The sequence below is a fragment of the Bos grunniens genome, chromosome 3 (assembly GCF_055505025.1).
Source record: "Bos grunniens cultivar Pamir isolate PY7600 chromosome 3, Bosgru_T2T1.0, whole genome shotgun sequence".
Taxonomy (NCBI): Eukaryota; Metazoa; Chordata; class Mammalia; order Artiodactyla; family Bovidae; genus Bos; species Bos grunniens.
Window position 1 is genome coordinate 105,054,101 of NC_141167.1, and position 23,303 is coordinate 105,077,403.

Below are 23,303 nucleotides of genomic sequence, written 5' to 3' on the forward strand. Positions count from 1 at the left end.
GTGCAAATACAATTACAATTCATAATAATACTTGGTTTCAATGCCCCCGGGAACTGCCCCATTCCTCGGCTACCTCCCAACCCCCAGCACTTCCCCACAGTCTCAACCTAATGCTGGGGGGTAGGGAGGGTGGGCAGGTTAGGGTAGGGAGTGGGCTCTGCCAAGGCAGTGCTGGTGACCCGGAGGGACTACTCCAGGGTGGGGAGGCAAGGCACAAATTAGGGGTGGGTGGTGGGGGAGGTGGCATCTCTAAGGAGGGATGGGGTTGGAGCAGCTGCCAGTCTCAGTGTGCTGGGCCCGGCCCACTCCCCTCCCCACCCTCCACAGCCCTGCCTCCCTACCCCCTCCCCTTCCCCAGAAACCCTTTTGCACGGATCATACACAAACGGGCACATTACAAAATGACATAACACAGTTTCACAATATCCATGGCTAGGGCTTTTTTTTCTCTTTTTCAGTTTTTTTTTTTTCTACACAATGTACAATTCCTTTTAAATGGATCAAGAAATAGCTTATATACACGAATGAGTCCTTGTTATAACATCTCGGCAGCAAATATCATAAGCTAATGAAGGTCTTGTTGGAGGGGAAAGGAGCCTAGGACTGGGGTGGGGGTAGGGGGTGTGGAGAGAAGGTTATGCCTTCTGGAGAAGTGGGGAGAAAAGGGAGAGGTTAGGGAAAAGGAACAAAAGTAAAATATCAAGAAGCATCTTTACAAAGCAGTTCTATAGCTAATTCCTTTTAAAGGGGAAAGGAAAGGTAACCAAAGCAGGAAAACATTTATCTCTGTGTCTTAAAAAAAAATTGTCTACCATACATACATCCAAAAAATGTGGAAAAATACTTATTCCAGGGATGAAAGAAGTCCAGATGCTGTGGTCAAATGACAAAAAGAAAAAGAAAAAAAAAAAAAAGACAAATAAGGACCTCTGTCCCTCAGTTTTACCAAAGCCTTACCGCTCATTCACCTGTATCAGGCTTAGAGAGAGTAAGCCACTGTCCATAAACTACTACTTTTTAAGCCTCTGGTGATGGAGGAAGCCAGGCAAAACTGGTGGGATCCTCACTCTAGTATCACCCTGAGCTTCACTGCTCCAGGGGTGAAGGATAACTCTGTACAGAGGGTCTTTCTTCCTATCTTTAGGGCATGAGGTTTAGTGTCTATGGGGCCCAAGGCCTGGGGATGGACAGCAACAACAGACTTGGAGGGACACAAGGCAATCAGTGATGAAAAAGGAGAGAAATGAGGAAGACAGGATGGGGGAGAGGGAGGAGAAGGGAGGAGGTGGAAGGCTAATACTTCACCATGATTAGAGGAGCCTCACCCCCGTCACTAATCCCTGGGAAGGGTATGAAAATGGGGATAAGAGAGGGTAAGAAATCAAACCTCAGCGATTGAGCAAAGGGTCACGGAGCTATACCAGTCAACAAGCAGCCTCTATGTAACTGACCCTGAGGGGATAAAAACAGGGAAGACTCCACCCTCTCCCCTATCGCCTCAGCACCTTGGCAGGCAGGCGACTACAGGCTTTCCTTCCCCATCATCCCCATCTCTACACATCTTACTTCCAAACCCCATTCAAAGGTGGCCTGGCTCCCAGGGAAGGGATTCAGCTCAGGGCAGGGACAGCCCCCAGCCAGACGGTATTGCACATTCTCTGTTCCTTACTTTTAATCTCAACTGACAAACTCGGGCACCTCGTACCTCTGAGCACCTCTGAGCTGGGGGAGGGGAGACATAACAGAAATGGCACTTCATCATGGGGTGGGGGGAGGGAGGCTAGACAGACATGCCACAAGGCAAGATGACTTGCAGGGAAAATATTTTTTAAAAAGCTTCCAATTTTGTGGAAGAGAGAAAAGCAAAACCAAACGATTTATCCAGTGCTTTCAAAGCACAGAGGGCAAAGGAAAGATGTAAGAATATATCTTTATATATATATATATAATTTTAAAATAATCCCAGACCCAGTTCCACTAACCCCCCTCCCTCTCCCACCACTTAGTCAGGGGTTCCACATTCCCCAGAAAAATACTCGAAACAACCCCATCACTACCTGTTACTAGCGTCTAGCTTCCAGATCATTTCACCACTGGGGAGCCCAGACACAGGCTGCATCTCTGCTCCTTTATTAAGTGCTCAATGAATTGGGGGAAAGGGAGGAAAGAAAAAAAGCCAGGAAGGCCCGTAGGGCCAGTATAATCACCCACAGTGGCTCTGGAGTATGGGGAGTAGAAGCCAGTGTGGGGGGAACTGAGCCTGATTCCAGCTCCTCCTATCCCCTCCCCAAACTTTATGGGGAGGATGTGCAGTTTGTGTGTGTGTTAATTTTAAAAGTGCCTTCTTACTTTAAAAAATTATTTAATTTTAAAAAATAAAAATGGGGGAACCTCTCCAGGTGGCTTTCAAGGGCAAAATGTTACACTCCTCTTCACACCTCTCTGCTGAGAGTATCCCTTCCTCAAACTCTGGCAGCTTTTATTAGAGCTAGAGAGGCAGGTGGACATGCACTATGAAGTGAGCAGAAACCCCTACCTTTAATGGGCTTCCCTTACCTCAAAAACAGCCTGGTCCCTTCCCCTGTCCCCCATGGTGTGGGCAAATGGGATGCTAATCTCCCCAATCCCCAGAACAGCAACATTGCACAATTCAATTCATTCTCTACATTAGTAGCACTTAAGAAAAGAATAAAAACAAACAAGAAAGCAAAATTTATAGAATTCTGGGGAGAAAAAAGACAACAACTACTTTTATAGCACAGGTCCAGGATTGGTTTTGACATGAATTGTTCAGCTGTGAGCGGTCAGCTCTGCAGTTAGCGCAGCAGGGCCAGGGTAGGGCTCCCACCTGATTAGGTGCCCTCACCCTCATCTCCTGGCGCTCAGAAGGTAAAGAGACAAATGGGAAAGTCGCAACTCTTGGGAGGGAATCCTCTCTTTCTTTCTCCCTCTATTTCCTCCCTTTGACATTTCACTCACTCATGCCCATCCAACTTCCAGGACACCCAGCAAAGTCAAGCTGGGAACAGCCACTCTATATTACAGATGGGGCTGTGGTTACTGAGGGCAGATTAGGATTTTTAAAAAAGAAAAGAAAGGAGATGGGGATGGGGGAGAACTTTACAAAAAAATAAGATGAAATAATCTGGGGCTAGTTGGCCTGGAATAGTCTTCTGCGTTTCCACTGGGGTCAGGAGACTAACCTCATTTGCCCAGCATCCAGAAGGCTAGGACGTGGTCTCAGTCCTCCTTGGCTCAACATGATGTTCACTGTCATGCCCCTTTCTCTCTCTTCTTTATGGGTCACTTTTAGAGTGGTTAACTTTTAAAGCTTCTCCTTCCAGGCTCTTTCCCCTCATTCTTAGAGCCCAACTTCAATAGTCAACACTGCCTTCTGAACTGTCCAGCTCAGAGACACCCCATAGCTGGTGTGCTATTCCTCCCTGTTTGATGCCACCACCTTCCCCCAACCCTGGGTTAAGTGCATTAAAAACTTTTGCCCCTAACACTCCCAGTCATGTCCTACTTGGCAGCTGGGGACCCTACTGCAATGCTCCTATCACTTAACTGAATGTCATTTGTGTTTACAAAAAAGAAAAAAGACAAAAGAAAAGAAAAAAAAAATACTGGGTGAAAATAAAAAGGTTTAACCGTCCACTGAACAAAGGGAGGACACACAACATCATTAAAAATGATAACAATAATTAAAGCATAAAAACAAACTTTAGAAACACACATCCAAGGGCTTAGATTTCTCCCCAGGACCTCATTCTGACCTCTATCAGAGGCAGAGATCCACCTCGCTATTAAAACTGAAGAGAGAAAGTGGCAGAACAGATCGCAGCAGTGTAAAATAAAGGGGAGGTGGCGGGGCAGGGCGTGTGTTTTCTTGTTGATTCCTACTTTTTGTCTTCTGTTTTTCTGTTTTGTTTTCCGTGTATGGTAGGCACCAGTACAGGCACTGCATGCGACGGAAGTTGGGGACAATGGGAGAGGAGATGGGTAAAGGATTCAAGGTTGGGGCAGTATAAGTGGAACAGGCGTTATTTCTGTCCACTGATGGACTGCGATATAGACCGGGGAGGGATCATGTCTAAAAGGTATTCCCGCTGTCGGTCTGCCAGACTGGGGGCTTTGTGTCCTCCAATACCAGTGTTCAAGTATGCAATGTTGACACCTAGACCCAGGAGACAAAAGTGGAGGCAGGTATTAAAAGAAATGATCCCTTCTTCCGCAATACCCTGAGGCTGCAGTCTTGGAGATGCAGAGGGAACATTAGAAGTTGTCTACATCCATCCAGACTCAATTAAGCTTTATTTCAGTAACAACTACCCACCCTGCTCCCCAGCTTTAGGTAGGGAGGCCTTCCCCAAACTTCAAACCTACCAGGATTAATCAACATGGTCTTGATGGTATAGAAGAGTCAAAGAAAATAGTGGTGAGAGGAAAATAATCAAGACAAAGAGAGGGGAATTATTGAATCAGCTTTGGTTTGGGGGCTGCTGACTCTGAAGAAACTTCCCTAGGTCACTCAACCAGGATCAGGACAGTTAACCCTGATATTCTGGCCAAAAGAGATCAATAACCACATGCCCACCAAAAGGGCACACTAGAGAGGACCATGTCATTTTCACCACCAAAACCTTAGTGTACTGTGCCTGGCATGTAATATGGATTTAGCAAACGTTTGCCGAGTAACAAGAGTGAAGGGAGGAGGGCCTAAAGAAAGAGCAGAAAACAAAAGACCGAACAATCACCTAAAGGAGCTGCTAAAGAACTGCAAACTAGCCAGTCAATTCCCGAGAAAAGTTCTCAGATCAACCCTTCTTACCTGGCATACCAAGGAGGCCACCCGGCACAGACAGCTGGGGTGCCTGTGCAAAGTTGGAAAGCATGGAACGGGCAGATGTGGGAATACCACGCTGGAGGCTGCTTTGGGGCTGCGGAGCCTGCAATGAGGAGGAGACGAGCAGTCATAACTTTGCCACGATGGAAGGTGTAAGGGGGAGGAAAGAATATGGGAGTACAGAAGAGCAATATGATTCTCCACAGAACAAAGGACGAACTGTAATAAATGACTGACAAAACCTCAAGAGAAATCCTCACCTGCCGGAGCGTATGATGTCTCATTATGGTCTCTTGTTTACTGACACTGGACACAGCTGGAGCCGTAGTTGGGGAGAGGGCTGCCTGCTGCTGTAATCGCTGTTCAATTTCCTGTTGGGAGTCATCAGGTCAAGCTGGGCAGGACAGCGCCCAATTTCCTAACCAAAAAACCTAGAGGTCTTCTTATCTCTAATGCTGCCAGCCAGTTGGAGGGATATGGAAAAGGCAAAAGAGTCTGGTGGGGTAGTTGCACTAGGATCTCTGGGTACAGCAACCTCAATGCTTCAATACTTAAGGAGTCCCTCTCCCCAGGAAAGCTGGCTCTCAAAAGCTGGCTGGAGATCTAGGTGGTGGTGATGAGCTGACTAATGTAATTAATTAAGGCCAATGAGTTACTGAAGTTTTATTTTTGACTCCTATCTACCCATTTTCCAGAAGACCCATGATGCTACCCAGAGGGGTCTGATGGGTGGTGGGGCAGAAAATAATCTGAGCTTCCCAATACCTCTTCCCTGCTCCAAGATATTCTCATTCTATTAATAATGTATGAAGAATTCACACACACTAGCAATCACTAATCTTCACTGAGCTACTTTATAATTTACCCTTCCCTTTGTCATTTCTTTGTCAAATATGGACTGCAGATAATTACTTCTCTAAAAGACAGTTCTAGTACAAATATAAATCCTTTTCACCAAAATCCATTTGTTTGAGGAAATGAAGTCAATAATAGAGGAATTTCCTCAGTGCTATCAGGGAAAGCCAAGATTCTCAGCCCTTTGTCCCTTTCCCTTAACCTCAGACATCATGTGTCATTAAACTCTTACTCAATCAGAAGTAGTCAAAAGGAAATGGGAAAGGCAGAATGGTAAGAAGGGTATAAAGGGAACTCAGGCCTCTAGGTTCAAGGAACTTCGCTTCAGAAACCTAGATCACCTGGACTGTAGTGTTCACACAGACAACTCCTCTAAACTAGAAAGAACTGCCTTTTGGTAAAATCCAACCTGGTCAGGTGGCTGGTGAGAAGTCAGAATTCTTACCTGTTCCTGCTGTAGGGCTTTAACAAAAGCATTTTTCAGCCGGTTGGTGTGTTCTGCCTTTAGAGCCTTCTTCTGGTTGGAGGTCATACACTGCTCACACAGAATCTTTCCATTCTTCTCCTGCTTCCAGTGAGGGGTGAAGTCTGTGCGGCACTGGGCACAAACAAAGGGTTCGACCCGCAGAAGAGAGGCACAGCTTTTCCCTAGATGCCAACAAAAATAATAATCAGTGGTCTCACATTTCCACTCCATCTCCTGTTTCTCTTCATCAGATGAATCTTTTTCCAGGAGTTTACTCTGCTGAATTAAAAAAGTGACTCTGAAATTTATAAAATATTTACATTTCATTTGATTGCAAAGTATCACTTTAGGGAATTAGATAGTACCATCAGTTCATGGGGTTGCAAGGAGTCGGACACGACTGAGCGACTGAACTGAACTGATCCCTATTTACAAATGATGAAACTAAGTCTAAGAAACACAGCTCCAAATGACAAAACTGGGATGATAAAAACCCAAGTTTTCTGATTTCCTATTATGCAATATTGAGAAGAAAATGTGTGTCAGAGTCAAAGGGCTCCAGCCTGCACACTGCAAATAGAGAGCAACCCCTGCTTGCTGCCACTAGACACAGTCCCTATGCAGCAATGAAGACCCAGTGTGGCCAAAAATAAATAAGCTTTTTGATATGCTGTTCCTAAATAGCCTCTGAATAAAGGATGGGAGTGGTTTGGTAAAAGTCAGGGAGAGGTTATTTAATATTACACAGTATCATGTGATACTCTGTCCATACTAATCAAGTTTGGCAACCTTTTACTTAGATAAAAAGACTGGCCAACAAACAGCCTTACCTTGGCTGTCGATGACACTCTGTACGACTTCCTCCAAGCCTACCATGTAGATGAACTCGCTATTGGCTGCACTAGGCAGGAAGTGAAGCAAGGGAGCAGGTGGTTTAGGGGGTGGAATCTCCAAGAGTGTCTTTTCCAGCTGTTTGCGAAGAGCCAATTTGGCTGCAGCCTGTGAGTTGGCAGCATCTGTCATGGCGCTGGGGCTGGGGAGTGGTGAGGACACCCTGTTCACGGTCCCTGGCTGGATATGGGAGGCAAGATTCATATAGATGGCAGAGGATGTTGTGCGCTGACAGGGAACAGAAGAACTTGACTGCTGAAACAGATTGAGTGTAGGGGTCAGTGATGATATGTGAGAGAAAGCATCAATTTTTACTTTCGTGGTAGAGAACATTACCTGATCCTAGTCTGACCTACACAGCTTCCCCCAAACTCAGAAAACGACACGAGGTGTCCCACTTCTCCACTGAAAAAGGATTTTGGCACACAGGAGAGGAGAATGACAGTGGCTATGAACTAAAACTGCAAAGATTCAGGATTCTTTGTTTTACATCCTTTATGCTTCTTATTCCTTAGATCCCTCTAGTTCTTTCTTCTAGACATATTTTAGCTTATTGCTGCTCATAACCCTTCTCTGCATATAACCCTTTTTCTCTACTACTATATTCATGTGGGCTTTCCAGGTGGCTCAGTGGTAAAGAATCCACCTGCCAATGTAGGAGATGGAGGAGACTCAAGTTTGATCCCTGGGTTGGGAAGATCCAATGGAGGAGTAAATGGCAACCCACTCCAGTACTCTTACCGGGGAAACTCCACGGACAGATGAGCCTGGTGGGCTATAGTCCATGGGGTTGCAAAGAGTCAGACACGACTTAATGACTAAGCACGCACATGCTATATTCATAAAATTCCTCATGATTTCACTTTTGGGACCACTGCCAACCCACCAAAATTTCCTTTGTTGTCCTAGTCCAAAAACTTAAAATCTATGACCTTTTCAACAGGGAAAGCAAATAAAAGATTTTTCTGTTTCCATATTAGGGCTCCCTCTTACCGGTTGGTAATTGATGGTGGGATTCATATTGGGTGTTGTGGTGCGTACAAGGCCAGGCTTAGGCGGGCCCCGCTGACCCTGTAGCTGGGCTGGGTTTGGCGCAATCACACGTTGAGACATTAACATGTGTGGGAGGGTGGTATTGGTCGCTGAACGGATGACACTGTGACCCTGAAGTGTGAAAAGATATGGTCGTAGGTGGCAAAATGCCTCACAAAATGCCAAACAGAAAACACTGTCTATAATATATAGCTAAGTAGAAAGATAGTCATACTTGGTAATTCTGTCTAATGATCTATGGGATAAATCTGCCATCACTGTAAAATTTGATTAGTAGTTAGGAATTCCCTGGCTTTTTTGGTATAAACTATCTTAACCCTCTATGGAAAAGGGCTAAGAAGTAGAAAGACTACAGTGGAAAGATCAGTTATTCATCCTTCTACTGTAGACTAAATCATGCCATTAAGGACCAACAGGATTATCGATAATAATGACATGTCTATCAAGGCCAGGTTCTTTCTGTGATCTTCACAAAAGACCCAAAACCGAGATAGGATAACAGAGTTCCCTGAAACTAAGATCACACTATGGGTAACATACCTGTAATGTTCTCAAATTCTGTTCAACCCCTTGGGCCCCAGGCCGGGAGGGAAGCTTGGACAGGCCTTGCTGTCCCACATGGGCAGGAGATGGCTGAACAATAGATGCTGCATTCTGTACAACTGGAGTCTAGGAGAGAGGAGAAAATGAGACAGTGGAAAAGGCTAGTAATCAGAGGTAGAAATCTGGTACACTTCTAGACTTTCAAAACTCCTTGTCAGTCTGAAGCTCCTGTTGACCAGAAGGGAAAATGAAAAAACAGAAGCATAGTTTTCTTGATTAAGGCCCCAGATAAAAAAATAACACTGTTCCTAGAGACTAAACCCCAGGGGACCAGAGAAGAATGAGCCACCCTGCCGAATCTACCTGGGGTAGCCCATTCTGTTTTTCTTTGCTTTCTGCTAGTCCTTTATTTCTTGGGCACAGTACCTTCTGAACCACGTTCTCTTTCTGTAGCTGACTCTGTCTCAGTTTCTTTAACAGCACCAGTCGGGCTTCTTCCAATCGCAGCTCATCTCTCAGCTGCTTGATGAGTTGCTGCCGTTCTTCAATGCCTTTCCCCTGAGGAAACATGGAGACTATCAGCTATAGTAGCAGTTACTCAGAGTACACTCCTGCAAGATGATCTATTCTTCTAGGTCAAAAACCTTCATCTTCCACAAGAAGCACAGGTGCAATGGAAATTGTTACCTTTGTGTTCCTAGCACATAGTCTGGCACAGTGCCTGGTATTCGTTAGGTATTCAAAAATAGCTTACAGAATGAAAGAAGAGATCATATATAAATGCTAACCAGATTCCTGGCAGAAGAATGGCCAAAGGGAGATATTGCTTTCCTTGAAAATAATGTTCCTTAATCTTTTAAACCCATGTTTCCTCCAGAAATACATAAAAACTTAGGAATTCCTCCATATTTGGAGAGCCAGGATACAGTATAGAAGGTATTTCCAGCTAAGAGTTGAGTTTACATGATCTGAATTATGAAGTTTTCATTTTCCAAAGATAAACTACACTTTTCCAAACTTTCTTCTCCACTTGTAGTTATTTAGATCCAAAAAGTAAACACTGAAAGAAAAAAACCAGAAATGGGACTCTCAGGGAATTAAAAAGAATAGTAGAAGCAAGAAATGATGAAAGGAATCTCTTTTTTTTACCTTAAACATCTCTAGGTTGGCTGCTTTGAGTCTTTCTTCCATTCGGGAGCTGGAACGGGGGCTGGAAGCCTCATTATCAGACAAAACAATGATGTCTGGGGAGGGAGTTAGCCTTCCTCGGTCTGGTTCACTGGACAAGAAAAGGAAAAATTAAGCTATTTCCAACAAAGTTCATAGAAAATTTAAGAAAACTTTTCTACACTGAACAAAGAAATCCAAAGAAACTTAAGTCTGTTCTGATTCACCCAGGGAAGACAGAGACATCCAAATCAAAGGATAAAGAAGAAACCAAAATGGAAGTGTTGACAAAACCACAGCAAAAGAACTTTTCCCATCTAAATTCCTTATAGAGGATCCAGACACAAAGACACTGAATGGCTTTAGGAATGAAAGTAAAAGATAAGTGTTTTTATCATACCAATTTTAATAAAAATTCCAAGTGCTTTTCTTATAACTCAGTCTCCTTTTGGGTTGTCTTGAGGTTCAAGAAGGAAATGGTTAGCCTGACACGGGAAGAAAGGCAAAGGCAGTAGAGCCTACTTGTCCACCCCAGGTACAAAGGACACGTTGCTAAGGGGGCATTATATCAGAATGATGATACTGGTAAGAACATGATCCTGGCTATCTGAAGATTTACAAGAAAGGAGGTTATGTGGCAACTCCAGTGAAGTCTGTCCTGTCAAGGGTAAACCAAAAGGCCAAAAGAAGGTACTGTTGTCAGTGGCTTGAGAGAATGGACAGTGCTAAGTATAATGTCTACAGCCTTCTGGAGGATTGAAACTCCACAATTAAATGTATGGGTCTTGTACCTACTTGCAAGTTCTACTTACCATCTTCCCTCAGGAAAAAAACTGTCTCTGAAATGACTCTGAAATCTAAACCTTTCACACTGGCTATGCCCTCTGGCCAATCCTAGTTATTAGACAACTATAGTTTTGATCTTTCTGGGGCTAGTCTTAAAAGCATCTTGTCCCTCTAAAATAAAAAATGGCACTCACTTTTTAACACCTAGATAACAAGAATCCTGAAAATTCTAACTGCCTGAGATTCCCAAGTCAATGACCATATCCTATAATTCTCTCTTGATTTCTTAATTCAGATATCTTCGCTGACTACTTTTTCGAAATCTACAGTGTAGTCAGGAGTGTGTAGGTCTAAAACAATGTATTCTTAGGTCTTACTTAAACTTGTAACTCAAACCTTTTATAACCACAGATCTTTAGTCCTGAGAGCCTCTTGACCATTTCTCAGGGGTTCTTGTCTCAGATGCCATTGGGACTTGGATGCCTTTTGAACAAGGCACCTTGGATGGTTGGGATAGGCATTCAATTCCTCAACAGGGTAAAACGGAGGTTACTAAAACAACCAAGCTTAGATGAGGAAATAAATTAGGAAGACAGTGATAATAATAACTATCTTGGGAATTACTAAATTCATCTGTATCACTTTATAACCACTGGTCACAGACACAAGCTGAAAATGTTGGGTTACAGAAAAAAGAAGTCACTAAAGGGAGAAACGAACCTTTTATACTCTAACCTCCAGTTCCTGGAGTAATGGTCAGGCCTAAACATACTGCATTTTTATTTATCATTTCTATAGTCCTTCATGCCCCACCCCCATCCCTAACATGAGTAAACAACTTTGAGGTCTGGTAGATTTCCCTTTCTTCTACATGATTCCCCAATGTTTACATCAACAGTCAGAAGCTCTTTCCATTCTGGCCTGGCTGGATACACACCTCACAAATTATTTCTAACCTAAGGAATTCTTCCTTGCTCAAATGAGTGCCACCGATTACTTAAGGACTATCCAGCAACAGAATAAGCAGAGACATTACAGTATGGAGATTTTGGAATTGAGAGACATTTATCAGGAAGCTGTATCTGAGAAAGGAGAAGGCAATGGCAACCCACTCCAGTATTCTTGCCTGAAAAATCCCATGGATGGAGGAGACTGGTGGGCTGCAGTCCATGGGGTCGCTAAGAGTCGGACACGACTGAGCGACTTCACTTTCCCTTTTCACTTTCATGCATTGGAGGAGGAAATGGCAACCCTCTCCAGTGTTCTTGCCTGGAGAATCCCAGGGACGGCAGGGCCTGGTGGGCTGCTGTCTCTGGGGTTGCACAGAGTCGGACACGACTGAAGTGACTTAGCAGTAGCAGCAGTATCTGAGAAAACCCTAAATGATATTTTATTCCCAAATATAACTGATGCATATTACATAAACAGCACAGATAAGGAAAAGCCCAAGTCAAGTTTCATTCCTCAATTTGTTTTTTTTCACTTTTGACCTGGAACTCTAGCTTTTTCTTAAACTTTTCTGGGGACAGAAGTTATTTTGCTACTTTCCCAAACATACATATGATTTACAATACTTGCTGTTCTTAAGTATGCTGCTGCTGCTAAGTCGCTTCAGTCGTGTCCAACTCTGTGCAACCCCATAGACGGCAGCCCACCAGGCTCCCCGGTCCCTGGGATTCTCCAGGCAAGAACACTGGAGTGGGTTGCCATTTCCTTCTCCAATGCATGAAAATGAAAAGTGAAAGTGAAGTCACTCAGTTGTGTCTGACTCTTAGCGACCCCATGGACTGCAGCCTACCAGGCTCCTTGTCTATGGGATATTTCAGGCAAGAGTACTGGAGTGGGGTGCCATCGCCATCTCCATCTTAAGTGTGAAACCCTACCAATTAGATATTATTGAAAGCCAGACCTGCTGCTGCTATCACTTTGTAACTCAGACTGGCAGATTCTCAGAAACTATAAAACTCCTAATCTTTATCCAGGTAATAAAAACAAAACCAGAACTGCCATGTCTCGATAGCATTCCAAAACCTAAGCAGTGCTGGTTTCATGCATATCTTATTTCATGGATACCATAACTTGCACAATTGATGGCAAAAAAAAGATATTTAGGCAATTATGATATGGCTATCGTGTCAAGAGCCCTTCCTTCTTTCTGCTTTTAAAGTCCCTCCTCCTTTTATTCATATCAAAGAAACCACTGTGAGCAATCTATCAATCTTATTTCTTCTTACAAAAAGCTTGAGGCTAAGTGGAAATAGCTGTTAGTGTATCTGGTCTGGTGAAAGGGAAGAAGAACGACAGGATAGACAGGGCCTATTTTTTTTCATGCAGAATGGGGATCTAGGTGGTTTACATCAAGCCTCTTTTCTCGGAGAACATGAAGAACAGTTCCTAGTTTCCAAAGAATCAAGTTTCAAAGTTTCAAAAGTTCAATCCTCTAATAAAATTAAATGCAATGGGAGAGTTTTCAGGGTACTCTAACTTTCAACAGAATTTATCTGTGATATAGTATAATTCCAACAACACTGAGATCTTACTAAAATGTGTAACAATGTTTCTATGAAAAATACATTTTCAGTTCCAAATTTGGATGTAAGGAATCCACCTAACATTTCTCCTCTTCATTGACCCCAGTGAAGGAGGATTAGTCATTTGCTCCAGAAGGTTAAGGGTGACTATGGGGCAAGTGGATTACTCAGGTGCATTATCTCACTCATCTAGTTTTCTTTTTTTCTAAAAAGGTCTAAGGATTAGTCTATAATATTTTGCTGATACTACATATTGCTCCCCCAAATTTTTCTCTTCTTCCACAACCTCTACAGAACTTTTCTGATGTTTCCTAAGGGTTTTTAATGCTATTACCAAGAATATTATTCCCCTATTGGGTGTGATTAAAAAAAAATAACTCTGGGACAATACTAAAAGTTACCATGAAAAGGCAGAGAAAGAAACCTAAGTAAGATTGTAACCATTCCTTGTTTCTTCTTTCTTGCTATGTGTATGTGAGAGCAAGCACAAGCATGAGTGTACTTGTATAAGTGAATGTGTATGCATGTTTGGGGTGTGGGGAATGTGGCACAAATGAAGTAAAAAATGCAGATGATTAGCACATGAAGAAGATAGAACACACAAGAAAAGAGAGGCCCATACTCTTTGAGGTAATAAAAGTTGGGTATCCATAATAAACAGATCCCAAAACTCCTGGGATGATCTGAAGAAATGACTGTTTTTGCCTCCTACAACAGTCTAAAATTAGAGCGTAAGTATATTAACTCACTTCTAGTTGGGGTACCAACTCTTACTGCCTCCTTGATCCAGAAACGGCTACTTTATCTTAAGGATAATAATTTTTAGAGGCACTTATTTTCATTTGGAAACAAGTGGAATTCATGGTCAAGCCAGATGGCACAGATACACCTTCATTCAAGAAGCTTTAGGAAAAAAAACCCCTTCCTCTCATTGGAATCCATTCCTTTTTCATAGGCTTAGTTTATGAGAAGACCTTAACTATGGAGGCAGTTGAATCAAGCCATACCTCCGTCTGGCACTCATATCTACGGGTTCATCATTGATGTTTTCTTTGCCTGGCCTTCCAGCAGTCCTGCTGTCTCCATGAGGCCTGAGATTCCCATTAAGCTTCTCTTCATAGCCCTTGACTCCACTGCCATCTTGTTTAGTGGGTAACTCATGTGGCACCTCAAGATTTGCCAAATCCTTTCGTTTGAGCAGTGCCAACATTTTCAGACGTTCCATGGCCTCATGCCCCTCCATTTTGAGTCGTTTAGCCAGGACATCATCTCGCTCATCAGCTGGATCCAAGCTCCGCTTCAACAGATTCAGGCGAAGAGCATCCTCTGTCATTCTATCCATCCTATGGAAAGAAACATTCGAGTGCAATCAGAATAAAGTCCCTTAAATAGTCCACAAGGAAAGAAGAATCACAGGCATATAAATGGAAGGTCAAAGTTAACTGAGCTAACGTTCTAACCCTATAGCTTCCTAGATGATCTGTATTAAAGGAGGTATCATCTCAACCTCAGCAGTGAAAGTAAACCTTCAAATGCCTTCCAGTAATCGAGGTTCTTACTGTACAGATGTCTGATACCAAAGACCATACTCACTGAGATAATCCATTAAGAGCCTACATCTCTCAAAAAAGTAAACATCCTTTTGTGACTGGTCTTTTGTGTATGCATGCTCAAAGTCAGATGCTTTGGTTTTAACTCTCCTGCCAAATTCTTCTCCTGGAAAAGACTCTTTTATGAATGGGAGGTTCCTCAGGTCACCCATGCATATCTTTAACTGGCCTATCTTACTTGATGGAGAAATATGAGAAAGATTAATTAGACAAAGGGCATCTAACAGGAACCCTCAGTTGTCTGGATACAGCAAGGGTCAGAGGGGCCCTCAAGTCTCTACAGATTCAGTATCTTAGGATACTTTGTTCAGCAAAGAACTCAGGCACATAGAAGATAGAAGGCACTACGTTCTTCACTCTCACAGCAAAATTATTACAGGCAAGCTACTTATCATTTTTCCTTCTCATTTTGATTTGTTACACTAACAAAATCTAGCTACAAAATTTCTCCAACACTTGCAAATCCAGGGTTACCTTCCTGGTAGGAAACAGCAATGTGACACTGGAAAGAAATCTCTGATGCATCAAAACACATGTTCAAACTGCTGTTTACTTTTACAGGTCAAGTACTTAAAAGTTACTTTACCTCCCCAAATCTCAATTTTCATCTGTAAAAGTGGGTACTCAGAAAAGCGTTCAGTAAAATTTAATTTCTATACCCTCAGGATATAACTTTCACACATAAGATACAAGATTCAGCTTGATAATTCACAGACTCAAATAGTAGGACAGAGCAGATTACCAATGTTAATTGGTGCTCTTACAAAGAAAAGTATGTGTGTGCTTGTGGCATCTTCCTTCCTGCAGTGCAGAGTAAAATATAACTCTTCTAATTATAATGAGGAAAAAGAGTAACCAACAAAAGAATTTCCAACAAAAGGAGACAGAACTTTTGGAGAACAGAGAGAAGTCAGAACTCAGACCTCTGAATTTTCAAGTCATGTTTCTTAACTCTCTTTTTCAAAGAACAGCCTTGTTGAGATATAATTCACATTTCATACAGTTCATCTATTTAAAGTGTATAATTAAGTGGCTTTTGGTATACCCACAGAGTTGTGCAATGATCACCATAATCAGTTTTAGAATATTTTCATTATCTCCTCCTTAAAAAAAACCCCATACCCATTAGCAAGTCATTCTCTTCCCCCTTTACCTTTATACCTCACTAATAGAATTTATCTCTAAACTTGCCTATTTTGGACTTTCATATAAGTGGAATCATACAATATGTAGTCTGATTGGCTTCTTTCACTTACCATTATGTTTTTCAGATTCATTCATGTAGCACATATCATTGCTTCATGTTTTTTATGATCTAATGATATTCTATTGTATGGATATATATTTTGTTTATTCATTTATCAATTGATAGACATTTGGGTCTTTCCCTCACGTTTTAATTTTATTGGCTGCGCTGTGTGGCATGCAGGATCCTAATTCCCTGACGAGAGATAGAACTCATGCCCCCCGAGGTGGAAGCACGGAGTCTTAACCACTGGCTCACTAGGAAGTCCCCTACTTTTTACTATTATGAATACTGCTATGAACTTCTGTACACACGTTTCTGTACGGACATGTCTTCAATTCTCTTGAATATATACCAACAAGTAGAATTGCTGCGTCCTATGGTATTTAACTTATATGCAGAGTACATCATGAGAAACGCTGGACTGGAAGAAACACAAGCTGGAATCAAGATTGCCGGGAGAAATATCAATAACCTCAGATATGCAGATGACACCACCCTTATGGCAGAAAGTTAAGAGGAACTCAAAAGCCTCTTGATGAAAGTGAAAGTGGAGAGTGAAAAAGTTGGCTGAAAGCTCAACATTCAGAAAACAAAGATCATGGCATCTGGTCCCATCACTTCATGGGAAATAGATGGGGAAACAGTGGAAACAGTATCAGACTTTATTTTGGGGGGCTCCAAAATCACTGCAGATGGTGACTGCAGCCATGAAATTAAAAGACGCTTACTCCTTGGAAGGAAGGTTATGACCAACCTAGATGGCATATTCAAAAGCAGAGACATTACTTTGCCAACAAAGGTCCGTCTAGTCAAGGCTATGGTTTTTCCAGTGGTCATGTATGGATGTGAGAGCTGGACTGTGAAGAAGGCTGAGCGCCGAAGAATTGATGCTTTTGAACTGTGATGCTGGAGAAAACTCTTGAGAGTCCCTTGGACTGCAAGGAGATCCAACCAGTCCATTCTGAAGGAGATCAGCCCTGGGATTTCTTTGGAAGGAATGATGCTAAAGCTGAAACTCCAGTACTTTGGCCACCTCATGCGAAGAGTTGACTCATTGGAAAAGACTCTGATGCTGGGAGGGATTGGGGGCAGGAGGAGAAGGGGACGACAGAGGATGAGATGGCTGGATGGCATCACTGACTCGATGGACGTGAGTCTGGGTGAACTCTGGGAGTTGGTGATGGACAGGGAGGCCTGGCGTGCTGCGATTCATGGGGTCGCAAAGAGTCGGACACGACTGAGCGACTGAACTGAACTGATGGTAACTCTCTTTTTAACATTTTGAAGAATTGTTAGGCTGTTTTTCCGAAGTGGCTGCACCATTTTACATTACCACCAGCAGAGTATAAGGGCTCCAATTTCTCCGTATCCTCTTAATTCTCTTTAAACAGCTTCAGATATGAAACATATTATAACACATAGAAACACTCATTAGCTGCAGGTTCCCCAAAGATTTATTTTGACATGTGTTATTTCTGAAGTGGTTTACCTCTTCAGAAAAACACCCCCAGATGGACTGACTGGAAAGTTAAATGAACATCAAAAAGTTAAGCCCTAATTCCACAGTAACAATGTCTTGGGTAACTTGATCAACACCTCATAGTGAGAGTATGATTGAGAATACCATGAGGAATTGCAAAAGGTAAAAAATCAACTAATTATACACCTAGGTGAAAAAAGTACTTCAGTAAAGTACACAGCAAAATATATGAATGTGTGTTAATACAGTAGACTGTTTTGAGATAAATTATATTTATGCGCACTGAGGGAATGACAAAATGATAAAATTCAACCACCTGGTGCTGGCTGGAAATTGGGATGCCATCATTAGCTTGGCTTCTTCAACTGATGGTTATACAAATAACTAAGTCAGTTCAAATAACTTCCCCCTTTATTATAATGACATAAATGGGTACACTGCAAGTTGTGAGAAACCAGAACCAGATATTTGAATGTCTGAGGTAAGCAATCTTTCCCAACAGATGGCTTGACAACTCTGATTAAATTTTCCTTGCCTACTCTTGACTTTACTGACCCAATTGTATGTACTCACAGCCATGCCTGCCTCAAAATACAATGAGATATGGATGACTCTTTAAAACAACCAGATTAAATGAAGTCAGCCAGATAGAGAAGGATATAAGTATTTTACAGTTCCACTTATATGAGTTACCTAAGGCATATTCCCCCTGGAGGAGGGCATGGCAACCCACTCTAGTATTCTTGCCTGGAGAATCCCATGGATAAGAGGAACCTGGTGGGCCACAGCCCATAGGGTCAAGAAGAGTCAGACATGACTGAAGTGACTCAGCAAGGCATATTCAAGGAGACAAAGCAGAATAGAGGGTATCAGTGACTTGGGGTGGAGAGAAGGTAGTGAGGAGTTACTATTTAATGGGAACATTGTCTCTGGGATGAAGAAAAAGTTCTTAAATGAATAGTAGTGACGGCTGCACAACACTGTGAAAGTAATAAAAACTGAATTCAACATTTAAAAATGGTTAAACTAGGGACTTCCCTGAGGTCCAGAGGCTAAGACTTTGTGCTTGCAAAGCAGGGGGCTCAGGTCTGATCCCTGGTCAGGGAACTAGATCCCACATGCTACTACTAACACCTGGTGTAGTCAAATAAATAAATCAGATAAAAAATAAATATTAAAAAAATAAAAACAAAAAAGGTTAAAACAGTAAATTTTATGTTATGTATAGCTTGCCACAACAAGGGAAAAAATCCAATTTAGTAAAAACAGATGAAAAAAGGCCATGAGTGGTATTTTCAGGGTGATGAAAATGTTCTAAAGCTAGATTGTAGTTATAGCCACAGAACTCTGTATATTTATTTTAAAGAACCACCGCTGAATCATACACTTATACGCCAATAAAGCTGTAAAAATAATATTCAATGTGAGCTGAGTTAGTGCTAAGTTGCTTCAGTTGTGTTCCACTCTTTGCAACCCCATGGACTGTGGCCCACCAGGCTCCTTTGTCCATGGGCTTCTCCAGGCATGAATAATGGAGTGGGTTGCCATTTCCTGCTCCAATGTTAAGCTGGTCACACACAAATTCCTCTCCAAAAAGAAAAACAAAAATTCTGTAAAATGAATGTTTATGTTGTCTTTTAACACCTAATCAAACTTTTCTGCTTTTTCCAGGCTTCAAATAATAACCATATTTCTTAAGTACCTACTTAAAAGCCAAACGTGTTACTAGACACTTTATCATGCTTCCTTATTTAAATCTCTTCACAAGTTACTAAGTGGTATTATCTCTACTTTAGAGGTGGAAAAAGTGTCAAATCAAGTATCCTAAGACTGGAAAGCTTTAGACAGTGAATCTAGAATTCCAAAGCATGTCTAGCTCACTTCAAAAATCTATTACAGGGCTTCCCTGGTGGCTCAATGGTAAAGAATCTGCCTGCCAATGTAGGAGACATGGGTTTGATCCCTGGTCTGGGAAGATCCCACATGCCATGGGCACTGCAACTAGAGTGTAGCCCCTGCTCTCCACAACTAGAGAAAAGCCCACACAGCAACAAAGACCTGGCACAGTCAAATATAAATAAGTAAAACTGAAAAAAAATCATCCACACTAAAAAAATCCTAATTTTACAGCTATTCCTCCCCACCCTGCCAAAAAAAAAACTATTATACAGTACATCTCCCTGCTCAGAGGAAAATAATCTTAAGAAGCAGTGTTGTGGATTCATGCATTTGCACATGTATCCAACCCATCCATCCCCCACAGACATTAAATATATACAATGTGCCAAGTTCTGGGTTAGGTACTAGAAGTAAAGGTGAAAAAAAGACCAGGTTACTGTCTTTAACAATTTCATTCTGACAGGAGACAGATGTGTATGTAACTAAAGTACTCAGATGTTACAAGAACTCATTATCTCTGCCTTTGCTATATCCTGCTTTTTCTTCCTCATACTGAATTCAATTCATCCAGAGGCAAAAGCTAGAAGCCTGGAAATCATCCTTAACTTTCCCAGACTCTTAAATCTAAGTCACTAAGTCCTATCAACTCTATTACCTTCCTCTCAATGAGAAAATTTAGCCATTCTCTTGTATAAGGGATGTTCCCAACACAGGGACTGAACCTGGGTCTCCTGCATTGCAGGCGGATTCTCTACCTTCTGAGCCACCAGGGAAGCCCCAAATGAGAAAACAGGTAGTGCTGGCATGTTGCTATTGGCAGCCCTCTTGGTCATGAGGGAAGGCAGTCTGCAGATAAAGCAGATGCTGTGCACTGAAGAACATTGAGAGGAGAGCTAATCACATAGCTGTGCCACCAAATCAAACTACTCTGAAGCTAGTCCTATTAAACAGACCAACAAATTCCTTTCATGTTTAAGCCAGTATGAACTGGATTTTCTGTTACCTAAACTGAAAATATCCAACTGGATAGACAGCTCTGTCAGAAATGCTGAAATGAAATCAAGGTGGAGATACCCAATAAACAAGTGAATATATGGTACACAAACAAGAGCACCAGAGTTCAGGCCAGAGCTGGAGATAAATATTTGAACAGGTAAAGAAGAAATTCTTTCATTATTATTTCATTATAACTGAAATAATGTATGGGGATGAATGAAACTGAATATACAGTCGGAGGAAGAGCCAAGGGTAGAGCTTGGGCAATACCTACATTTAAGGATTGGTTGGTCAGAGGAAACTAAGAGAGCTAAGGGAAAACTAGGAAAGCATGACACGTCAACAAATGAAAGAGTACCTGTGTCCAACAATTACAGCAGAAGAATGTCCAGCTTTAAATTCATTGCTAATTGTTGTAAAAAATAATGGCCAGATGGTGACACAGCTTTAGAGTCATGCTTGTCAAGTTTTCAACTCACTGTTACCCCCAAATCAAAATACAGGTCTGCAGTGAAGACTTTTAGAAGAGCTTGAAATGGAAGAGGAAGGAGGGTTAGAGGTGAGCAAAACGAATTAATATCTACTGAGTCGATTGCTATTTAGTAGGCAATATATAAGGCCCTGTATATGTATTTCCTCATTTAATCACATTAAAGTTTTTTTTAGTGAACTAAACATTATAGATTGGGCTTCCCTGAAAGCTCAGTTGGTAAAGAATCCACCTGCAATGCAGGAGACCCTGGTTCAATTCCTGGGTCGGGAAGATCCCCTGGAGAAGGGATATGGAGGAGGAAATGGCAACCCGCTCCAGTATTCTTGCCTAGAGAATCCCATGGACAGAGGAGGCTGGCAGACTACAGTCCATGGGGTCATGAAGAGTCAGACATGACTGCAGTGACTTGGCATGCATACAAACATTACAGATACAGTTGAAGCACCCTGTGTAACTTTCCCACCAAACCATTCTACCCTCCCTTCTTCCCTCCTCAGAGAAAGGCATTATAGTGGATTTGTTATCATTCTAGTACATATATGAAAGAAAGTGAAAGTGAAGTAGCTCAGTCGTGTCCGACTCTTTGCGACCCCATGGACTGTAGCTTACCAGGCTTCTCAGTCCATGGGATTTTCCAGGCAAGAGTACTGCAGTGGGTTGCCATTTCCTTCTCCTGGGGATCTTCCTGACCCAGGGATCAAACCCAAGTCTCCCGCATTGTAGGCAGACGCTTTACCCTCTGAGCCACCAGGGAGAATATATAGTATAGTTTGTATATTTTATTTGTTTAGGATCTTAGTTCCCTGACGAGGACTCAAATCCAGGTCCCCTTAAGTGGAAGGGTGGGGTCCTAACCACTGGACCACCAGGGAATTCCTTAGTTTGTGTAATTTTAAAAGTAGTTCTTATATGTATCCTTTTTCATTTGCTTTTTTAATGCTTAATTTTTAATATTTAAAATTTATCCAAGTAAATATATGAAGCTCTACTTAATTTGTTTTAACTGCTGTGTAGAATTCCATAGCAAAAAATACTTGATTTAGTAATGCTCTCTCCAGTTCAGCATTTAGGCACCAATTTGTTGATGTTAAAACCAATGCTGTGATTTCCACTTCTAGTCAAGATGGTGTAACACAGGCCAGATATGACCGCTCATCTGAAACAAAAAACCTCTAGACAAAACACCTGAAACAAAGTCTTCAAGACACTGGACATGAGGCTACCAAGGACAGTGATCCCAGAGGGACAGGACACAAATGCAATAAGCTCTGTAACTCACTTGTTCACTGCCACAGGAGCATTTCTAGGACACGATGCAGGGATGGGAAATGAGGAGAGCCAGGCAGACTCTTGAGTTGAAGAGATGGAGATGAGGGTGTAAGGGTACAGTGAGACAAAGACAGCTACATTTCAAAAAGGACAAAGTACCACAGAAGTTAAGAGCTGCTGAAAGATGGCTATCATAAAAAAGACAGGTGAAGTACTGGGCACGTAGAGAAAGTAGAATCTTCACACACTGCTGGTAGGAATGTAAAATGATACAGTCACTTTGGAAATTGCTTGGCAGTTCCTCACACAGTTAAACATAGAGTTACCATATAACACAGCAATTCCACTGCTAGGAGAACCAAAAAACATTATCTCTACACAAAGATCTGTACAGGAGTGCTCATAGCAGCATTATTCATAATAGCTGAAAAGTGGAAACAACCCAAACGTCCATTAACTGATGAACAGATAAACAAAATGTGGTATATTCATACAATGATACACAGTCATTGTATAAACACTGTATAATAGCCATAAAAAGGAATGAAGTGCTGATACATGTTACAACATAGATGAACCCTGAAAACACTATCCTAGAGCAACTGAACTGAACTGAACTGAAGTAAAGGATGCCAGTCACAAAAGGCCCTATATTGTATGATTCCCTTTACATGAAAAGGCAAATCTATGGAAACAAAGTAGCCAGTGGTTGCCTAGAGCTGAGGAGAGGGGCAAAATAGAGAATGACTGCTAAGGGGTAGGTGTGTTCTGTTTGGAGTGATGAAAATGTTCTAATTTTAGATTGTGGTAACATTTGCACAACTCTGACTATACTAAAACCATTGAACTGTATATAAATGGGTGAATCTTATGGTATGTGAAATATATCTCAATAAAGATGTTTAAAAACACAAGGGATGATAACAAGAGCAGATTCGATTATTAAAGGAAAAAAACAGACTACTGAACCAGAAGATATGGCAATAAAAATTATCCAAAATTAAACAAAGAGAAAAAATTAAAAAAATAAAAGTCTCAGGGGACTAGAGGACAACTTGAAGCAGCCAAGTATACAGATTTAACTGGAGTCTCTCAAAGACTGGAGAGAGATGAAGCGCACAGAAAAAAAAATATGAAGAAATAATGGCCAAATGAATAAATGATGAAAA

General features: G+C 41.9%; 1 protein-coding gene across 8 annotated transcripts in view; it reads right to left on the reverse strand.

Annotated features, from left to right (window-relative positions):
* Positions 1–415: 415 nt before the first annotated feature.
* GATAD2B (GATA zinc finger domain containing 2B) overlaps positions 416–23,303 on the reverse strand; it is an 82,685-nt gene continuing 59,797 nt past the window's right edge. For 6 of the 8 annotated variants that reach the window (XM_086392882.1, XM_086392879.1, XM_086392884.1 and 3 more), the window contains 10 exons: positions 14,146–14,481; positions 9,804–9,933; positions 9,081–9,212; positions 8,652–8,780; positions 8,052–8,222; positions 6,998–7,313; positions 6,147–6,349; positions 5,107–5,217; positions 4,832–4,949; positions 416–4,177 (listed from right to left, as the gene is read on the reverse strand). In XM_086392882.1, coding sequence (XP_086249008.1) covers positions 4,044–4,177; positions 4,832–4,949; positions 5,107–5,217; positions 6,147–6,349; positions 6,998–7,313; positions 8,052–8,222; positions 8,652–8,780; positions 9,081–9,212; positions 9,804–9,933; positions 14,146–14,480 — 1,779 coding nt within the window. In that variant the 5' untranslated portion in view covers position 14,481 and the 3' untranslated portion in view covers positions 416–4,043. The remainder of the gene's footprint in view (positions 4,178–4,831; positions 4,950–5,106; positions 5,218–6,146; positions 6,350–6,997; positions 7,314–8,051; positions 8,223–8,651; positions 8,781–9,080; positions 9,213–9,803; positions 9,934–14,145; positions 14,482–23,303) is intronic. The other 2 variants (XM_086392883.1, XM_086392878.1) reach the window with 1 other exon arrangement.